Genomic DNA, 9,375 nt, shown 5'->3' on the forward strand with positions numbered 1-9,375 from the left:
CAAACAGGCAACAGGCGAGCAGTGCTGTGCTGTGTGGCAAAAAATGACTAGCGTCATCGTCAGCAGTGTTGAAAGTTGGAAGGCGGCAAAAACCATTTTTCTCGTACCACATTTTCACTTTACGCGAAGAGTTTAATATTCCAGTAGTTTAATATTCTCCAATTTTTATTTACTTTTTTTTGTTGATATATTTTTTTTTAATTTTTGTGTGCGTTAAGTTACTTTTTTGTTCAGTGTTTTATTTAATCGTGTGATACTTTTTTATTATTTATTTTTATTTTATTTTTTTTGTTCTTCAGTTCGCCACAAGTGTATACGTATGCTACATACATAGTTTTCCCCTCACTGTTACATTTACATATTTTCTGTTTTCGAATTGCAACATATTTCACTGCATCATCGTCATCTGCTCTCTTTCTTCTCGCCTTGCTTTTTCGCCTTGCACTCGTCAATCCCACATCATCAACCCCATCAAACTGAAAAATCACGCGCATGCAAAATTTATAACGCAACAGCCATCCAATGTTCGACGCCGGTGGCGCCGCTAAATGGACGCATCGGCGGTACCAATTTAAATCAGCGCCGTCTCACTGTGGGCGCATTGGTCACATTCAGCTGCAACGAGGGGCATACGCTTGTGGGCGAGCCAAGCATCATTTGCACAGAGACTGGACTCTGGTCGCATCCGCCGCCATATTGTAAGTAATACCAAAGTAAAAAGTAAAAAAAAGGAAAATTATAAGCAAAGCATATAAGAGAAAATTAAAGAATAACAACAACAACAACCACACCAAAGTAGCTTGTTGGTATTGGTATTAAATTGAAATTGTAAAAGTCGCGCAGAGGCCCACACTCACACAACCACCCATACGCATACACGCACACACACACCCACATACCTATCCATTAGCCTTAAAGTACACATGCAAAGCAATGCTGGCGTTGTGTGTGCGTGTGTGTGTGTGTATGTATATGTGTTGAAAATAATTGGCAGAAGTAAAAAGGCAAAAGCACAAAAAAAGCTATGGGCTGGCGCAAAAATGTTCAAGTAAAACTCAGTGGCCCAAAGTGTTGTCACAAATAGGATTGGCGCAACGGCAAAAAAAGCACGAAAACAGAAATTGACGAATTACAAATTGGCAATTTAAATTTCCAAAATACATTTACTTCACAATAATTTAAGTGTTAAACAGCTAATCAATCAATATACAACTAAATACGCAAATGAGAGAAATTGTAAGCTTAATAGAAAGTAATTTAAAATATGTTTGTGCATATGCACGTGCATTTCTATTTACGTTTGTCTAATATTGAAACTCATCATCAGCATCATTATGTATGTATGTATGTAGCAATCAACCTCATCCACATTTGTACCTATCTATCGTATCTCTTTTTACTTTACCTTCCCTGTCATTGGCGTCGTCCGTCGTCTATCATCTGCCGGGTGCACTCGCTTTGTAGGCAAATCACAATGCCCCTACCCCGGGGATCCACCAAATGGTTTAATAGCCCCACTGAAATTCAATTACGATTCTGGTGATTACCTGAGTGTCCAGTGTCGGCCTGGTTTTGTGCAGTACAGCGAGAATGGCCCACCAGAACGTCCGAAATGTCAACCGGATGGAAATTGGTCCGGTCCGGTGCCCAAGTGTCGCAGCTATGAGGAAGTGTAGCTAATCAAAATGGCGGACATGATGATTCCGGAATCATCTGATGAGTCCATACAACTACAACACGACTACAAACAAGCACAGCTACGGTATTAGCAGCATAAACTTAATGCAGAGTTACGACAGAGAGAGAGAGAGAGAGCGACAGTCACAACAACAGCAACAATAAACGAATTTGATCATAAAATCAAAGAGCTGAATGAAAATAGAAACAAAAATTAAAATGTTGATGAACAAAAACAAACAACAGCGCACACAAGCACATATATCGTATTATGTAGTAGTAGTGTACGTTAAGGAGAATGGTTGGGGTACAAATACGATGCACACACACACCCACACACATATATACAAGATATACTTACAGCTACACATGCACTTATACACTCTTCACGCATATACACTAACCTATTCAAATACATTAAAAGCCTAAAAATATATATTTCTCCTGCAGGAAATAAAATTAATTAAAGTCTATTAAAAAAAACAAGGATTTATTCATACAAAAATTAGATTAAAATTAAAATTCTTAACTAATGAGGATTTCTAGCTCTGGCAGCGCAGGAATTAAGCCGAACTAACGTTAAAAATTCGGTTGTTTTTTTTTAATTGATGCTTTTTTGTTTTTTTTTTTATGAAAATATCAAATTTCGAAAAATATGTAAGACTTTTGGCACACGTTGGTGCATTTCTTTTATCAAAGAAACGAGCTTTCATTACAAATTGGATTGATTTTTTTTTAAATTTGTATACTTTTTCGGTTAGATTTGTAAAATTCGGTAAAAGTTCGGTCAATTTCAGGCTTCGGTGGTTAATTCGGTAAAATTTTTTTTTAGTTTTTATGAACTGTCGGCTTTCTTCACAATATATAATTTTTAGCTCAAATTCTGATTTTTTGTATATTAAGTAACGAACTTTCGTTACATTTTCGGTAAAGTCCTTTCAAACTTCTCATAAATATCTGATTTTTAAAAGAACTTTTAGCACTCTTTTTTTGTAAAGAACACTTTTAGCATACATTCAAATTTCTTTTGTATTGAAGTAACGAACTTTCGTTACAGATCCCGTTGAGTCTTTTCGAATTTCTCATAAATGCCTGATTTTTTAAATTATCGATCACTTTTAGCATAAATTCGGCATATTTTTTTATATTAAAATAACGAATTTTCGTTACAGATTTGGTTGAGTTCTTTCGAAATTCTAATAAGTGTCTGATTTTTTTTAATTATCGATAACTTTTAGCATAAATTCAGATATTTTTTTCTATTAAAGTAACGAACTTCCTTTACAGATTCGGTTGAGTCTTTTCGAATTTCTCATAAATGCCTAAGTTTTTAAATTATCAATCACTTTTAGCACAAATTTCGAACTTTCGTTACTAAATCGATCGAATTTTTCTCGAATTTGTGAATTCATATCTGACTTTTCACAAAACCTTTAAATTTTGCTACAAATTCTTCGAATGTGCAAGGTTTAATCATTAAATTCGACTGATATTTTATGGAATTCGATAAAAACTGTTTTCGAACCTTCACTGGCACGAAATTTCGTTACGGCTTTCGTCAATTATTTTGTTAAATTTCAAAATTTCGGTTAAATGCGCATTTTTGCGGCATATTAAAAATCTCGAAGCGTATTTTTCCTAGTAGCTGTCCAAACGTCTAAGAGTCTAGTTTTAAAAATCAGTTGAAAATTTTTATTTTTTGCAATGGCTTGCTATCAGCTGGCTAAAAATTCGTAAACTACCAATTCTGAACCTCATTTCTTTCCTGCAGGGGAGGAAAAATTGTTGAAAAAAAATCCTTACAAAGAAAAAGAAAATTATCGAATTGTATAAAGTTATACTTATATGTAAGAATTGAACACGACTAGCTTCTGTAAGTCAAGTATTTGTGTCGAATGACCAATTAAAAGCAATTAAATTTCAGTGCGCGTGTTAACTGAATCAAATTAAATCAAATCTTTCATGTCTGTATGTATGTATATTAAATTGCACTGGAACGCACAGGGCAGCAAATTACGATGAGGGCGAGGGAAATAATGTTAAATCTAGCAGAAAAACGATTTAATGCTCCATTATAAAAAGAATCCAATATTTACTAGAATAAGCGTTGTTGAAATTGCAAAGAAAAAAATGTAAGTGAAAATAAAAAAAGAAAATAAATGCAAAAATATAAATAACAAAACCGATTAATTGATATATTTACAACTTATTGAATCGCATAAAAACAGATAAGAACAAATATTTGCAAAAATAATAGTTTGAGAATAGAATTATAATACTCGCAGCTACATGGGCGCGCGTGTATAATAAATATACTTATAGCAGGTAGTGTAATATTTGTGCTGCGCTGCCAGCTTTCTTATAATCGCATACGAAACGCATACTAAAAAAATACACGCATATGTGATTGTGTCAGAAAATTTCATAATAATTTTAAATTACTAATTATTTCTTTCCAAGGTCTTGCTTTAGATTTTACTCTAAATTTCCAGTGATAGGAAATTTAAGAATTGGGCTACGAAATTAGGCATTTTCTACGATGGACTTCCATAATGCATGTACATTAAGGCAGAGGGCGTTCAAGAAATTGTTGTGACTTTTTTTCCTCTATAGTTATTTGGCACTTTTTTACCTTCTTTTTAGAATACTGGGATAGCTATAATGTTTCTCGATACATCTGGTATTGTCGATGTGTCGAGTATTATGCAGAACAGCTTACGTGTTTCTTCGCAGATGGAGCTCCTCCAAATGTGATTAGCTCATTGTTAATGCTGTCAATTCCTGGAGCTCTCCTATTTTTCAATTTGGTGAACGTTTCTTGGATTTCATCGAGTTGTAATATAAAATAGGTAGTTTCATCAATAATGCAACAGCAACTTATTTTTCTTTCCGTGTTCACTCCTCTCGGAAGCATAGGGTCTCGACAAGACCGTTCCATCGTACATGGTTCTCGGCTGTTGTTTTTGCACCGTCCCATATGATTTCGGCATCTGCTAGCTCGCGCAACATCGACCTTCTCCAAGTTATTTTGGGCCGAGCCGCACCTCTGCTCCCTTGCGGCATCCAGTCCAGTGCCATTCTCGTGATGCTATTCTCAACGTGTGACTTATGCATTGCCACTTTCTGCATTGGATTTACCTAAGGATGGTTTCCTCATTCGTTAATCTCCATAGTGCGTCGTTACTGATGGTGTTTAGCCAGAATATTCTGCAAATGATGCCGTGGCATTTGTTGATGAAGGATTGTAGCCTTTGTCTGATGGTGTTGGAGACTATATCTGTTTCGCTTGCGTACAACAATACGGACTTCACGCATGCGCCGAATATTCGTAGTTTTGTGCGCCTCCCCCATACTGTATGCATTCGCCCGAATGCCGCCCTTTAGCTTGTTTAGCTTACAGTTGACATGGCTTTGTTTAGCCTGCAGTTGACATCTTCACCTACTCCACCATCTGCCGTGATGATGCAGCCAAGGTAGCAGAAACTTTCAACGAATTCCATCGGGCATCTGTCAACCAATATCTGCCTTGCGTTATTGTGGTTAACTCTCATGGCCTTGCTCTTGGCGATGTTGACCTCCAGTCCGATAGTGCGTGCCAGCGTTACTAGTCTGTCCGCCTTCGCTGGCAAATCAGTGAGTTTGTGAGAGAGGAGGCAGATGTCGTCGGCGAAGTCCAGATCCTCAAGATGTCTGGTGAAACTCCATAGGATGCCTGTTTTTGCAGGGTCAGTTGACTCATGACGTCATCAAGGACGATGGGGAAGAGAAGGGGGCGACAGGGGACAACCTTGCCTTACGCCTGCGTTGGTAGTGAATGGATCGCTGATATCGCCTTTGTGAAGCAGTGCCTGTTCGGAGTTTTCGTAGAGGCCTTTAATGAGGCGGATTATCTTGGCGGGAACTCCCTTTCTACTCAGTGCCAGTTTGTTGTGATATTTGCGTTAAAAAATGTGAATATGAGAAATGCACGACGAAAAATTAATTGACTTAGTGGCAAATTGTTCATGTTTTATGACAAAAATTGTTATTAATTCTACTTTAATATCAGCTGTTTATGGTTGCGGAATGAGTAATCGACAAATGCTGTAATGTTGCGGCTATGATTACGATGACGGCTGTGGCGTTATTTGGTTAGGGGTAGTCAGAGACACGAAAAAATTATGATTTTTAATAATTTTTTTTTTTTTTGCTAGTCAATTGCTTTATTTTACAAAAATAAAAAGATAGCATTATTACATCATATTTCGACTTGACTTTAGCAACATTTCAAAAAAAAAAATTAATAATTGTAAAAGTTATCGCTGTTTGTTTGGAGCCCGTTTCTCCAGAAGTCCTTTGCGGTGATCATCACAAGTCCCTGGAGGTTCATCCAAAATCAATCGGACAAGAGAACTTAGTTTTATTAATAGATAATCTTGTGCCTGATCGAAGCTTTTTTTTCAAAATTAACAATATGGCGGCCTCAGGATACATTTTTCAGATTTTCGAGAAAAAACCGACAACTATATTAATTGTTAAAAAAAATCTAAATTTTTGAAAAAAATGTCCTTGAATCAGGCACGAATTATTTTTAAAAGCAGTATAAACATGGTTTTGAGAAAAACGCATTTAAAGTTTTGCTATCGATTTATGTAGTTATACCAATTCTTTAATTACTCACACTGCGTCTTCTAGTCCTGGGCCATATAAAAGTTCTTCAGCTGTCACAGCAGCTTCCAAAATATCGATTTACTGTTGCCTACGTAGCTTTCTATCTTCTCGAGTGTTATCGTTAGCGAGAAGTCGGTTGCTTGCAGCTGTTGCTAGCTGCTTGCTCTCGAACGCTCCGGAGCGCCCGAGCGCTCTTTGTTAATTGCTGAATAACTCGAAAAGTATTTGTCGAATTCACTTCAAATTTTCACACAATATTTTTGAGATATTATACTTTAAGAATATGCAAAAACAAATCCAATTTTGACTACCCCAAATTATGGTATCAAAACGGCACGTAAGTGCTACTTGAAGTGTGCCTGTAGCACTCTTGCCATTTTACCTACCTACCCCTAACCTCTTATGGCTACGGCACCACTAATTGCAGCTTTAGACGCCGACAGCCAATCAAATTGGCTCTATATTGAAAAGCTGCAAAGCATTGTTGTCATATTTCGATAAGAATGCAATTGAAAAATATAAAAAATCACATCAATGAAGTCTATTGACACCATTCAATATTAAAATGCATGCAACCCCAACACAAAAACGCTGTGAAAAATAGATTCGAAATGGGTTTGGGTTATGTTATTTATATCGGATTTGACCAGTGTTTTGGCTGATGTTTGGGCTTAAGCGGTTATATACAGTTAGAAGGCCGAAAAAAACGAATTTTGCAGAATTTTTCTGACAAAACTTTTAAATTTATTGATCTACAAATGTGTGCACTTCTTATGTTATCTTTTAACTGTATTTTAAGACTTAATACTAGTAAAAATATTTATTTGGAAAGGAGCTACAGCTGATCTCCGGAAGCTCCTCTCAAACAAGACGTTTTTCGGTGGCCAGTAACTAAAAAACCAACTCTGAAACTAAAAAACCAAAGAGATTTCGTTACAGTAATGTTGAATCTAATAATTAATTTTTTTTGAAAATGGCGGTTTCTCAAAACAAAAAATTGATTTTTCACTAAAATAAAAAAAAAGAAAATATTTATCGGTGAGAAAAAATCTTCGTTTGATTACTAAAAAATATATTTCAAAAGCTCGTGTTAAAATTTGAGACTAATCGGTTTAGCCGTTTTCGAGTAATACTGGTCACCGACTTTGAAAACACCATTTTGAGTAAAACTCCTTTACAAATTTGCGTGTAACTTCGAAAATATTCACCGGAACGATATTAAATTTTCTATGTGTTTTCTTAAATATATGTGCATTAAGAAACAAAAAAAATATAAAAAAAATCGATGTTTTGAAAATTCTAACTGTATATAACCCCTTAAGCATGGCTAGCGGCAGCAAACCCAAAAGTAAGCCGCAATGGAAGCGTTCTGTTACACATTCAAAATTGTTGCAACAATCTTGGCAAATCTTTCAACAATTTCAGCAATTTCCAACACTTCAAATATTAATTTCTAAATACTTCAAACATTATTTGCTTTACTATTTTAGCGTAATTTAATAAACATTAAAATAAAAAAAAGTTAAATCCTTTTAAAAGCCACTTGTAAATATAACTTCCGTTTGTAAAACGAAGAAGAAGAAAATCGCACTTGAAATCAATTAAAATGTGACCGCATTTACCGAATGCATACTCGCATATATAATATTTTGCCCACACTTAAATACTCTACTACATAAATATTTATTGCATTGCGAATTGCAAAAACTCCATTTACTACCAATTAATTACTTGCTCTTAACAAATACAACTCAAGCATGCAATTAAAAGTATTATTATCATTACGGATGTATGTAAAGAAAACACAACTTCCTAGCGTTGCTTTCCAGTGTTCGTAAGTAGGCTGCATACTTCCAATATTATTACCAATATTAAAATATTTAGATTTGTATCGGCACGAATTAGTATGTTTTACTTTTTCTCAAATATCAAAAAGTACTAAATACATATGAAAATATAAATATATATATATAAAAATACAAATATATATATAAATAAATATATAAATACCAGTTAAATGGAGCAGCAAAAAGTGTGTAACGTAAATTTAAGACAAATGTAGACGTAAGTGAAAATTAGCGAAATGTAAGCGAATGTGGCGAAATATTGTAAAAGTTTGTGATCATTTAAAGGCAAATATTTAAAAAGATTTAATAATTGTATTGTAAGTGAAAGACAAAATGAATTATAAAGAAACGCATACATATTGAAAATAAAGTGCATATCTGAGGAAAGTGAAAGGAGAATCGTTCGCGTGTTTCATTTCAACGCAATGCACAACCAATGGCGGTGGTGAAAAGGAAAGTAAGAGAGTAAGTACTGATAACGTTCCTATTTTAGGCACAGACATAGGACTCAACAAATGGATAGAGAACATGTTAAAAACTAGAATAATCATCGCTGAGGTAGACAGCAGCACGGTAAAACGCTCTGTCAACATGGGAACCCCTCAGGGAGAGGTATTGACTTCTTTGCTGTGGTTATTATAGGGTTTTCCAATAAAAGGTGTTATTCCCGTGAAAGATCAATGGTTTCGTTGCTTGTGTGCCACCTAGTATTTGTATTTTTTGACAAAGATGTCAGATCGCTTAATAACATACCGCGTTGGAACAGTACAAGCCACGCGAGCGCTCCCAAATTGTTGAAATTTACATTCAACAAAAGAAGTCAATTGTGAAAACTTAACGTGCGTATAAAAATTAATTAAATTAAAAAGTTCGCCTTCTAAGAACATCATTAAACGTTTGTACGAAAGCTTTTTGACTGGTGATGCTCTTTCTAATCCAAAGAGGCCAAATCAAAACCGACCAAGGCGTCGCCAAGGACATCCCAAAATCGCCGTTCTCAGCAGTTGCGCATTGCTCGGACCACTTTACAACGAATTATCCGCATTGATTTGCATTTATTCCCGTATTCAATTGACGCAAAGATTGTTGCCTGCGAACAAGCCTCGTCGATTGGAATGGGCCCAAAGAGTCATCGAAATCCGTCTGGTCCGTCGATTATGTGCAACCCTGTAGATGGCCAGATCTACCCTAACAACAAGGT

At 35.5% G+C, this 9,375-nt stretch overlaps 1 protein-coding gene across 4 annotated transcripts in view; it reads left to right on the top strand.

Moving 5' to 3' along the window:
- Positions 1 to 8,566, top strand: part of LOC128868366 (locomotion-related protein Hikaru genki) — a 54,909-nt gene extending 46,343 nt beyond the window's left edge. For 3 of the 4 annotated variants that reach the window (XM_054110373.1, XM_054110376.1, XM_054110375.1), the window contains 2 exons: positions 516 to 698; positions 1,465 to 8,566. In XM_054110373.1, coding sequence (XP_053966348.1) covers positions 516 to 698; positions 1,465 to 1,676 — 395 coding nt within the window. In that variant the 3' untranslated portion in view covers positions 1,677 to 8,566. Of the gene's footprint in view, positions 1 to 515 lie in introns of all 4 variants that reach the window. The other variant, XM_054110377.1, reaches the window with a different exon arrangement.
- Positions 8,567 to 9,375: the final 809 nt, after the last annotated feature.

This window comes from Anastrepha ludens, chromosome 6 (genome assembly GCF_028408465.1).
Source record: "Anastrepha ludens isolate Willacy chromosome 6, idAnaLude1.1, whole genome shotgun sequence".
Classification (NCBI taxonomy): Eukaryota; Metazoa; Arthropoda; class Insecta; order Diptera; family Tephritidae; genus Anastrepha; species Anastrepha ludens.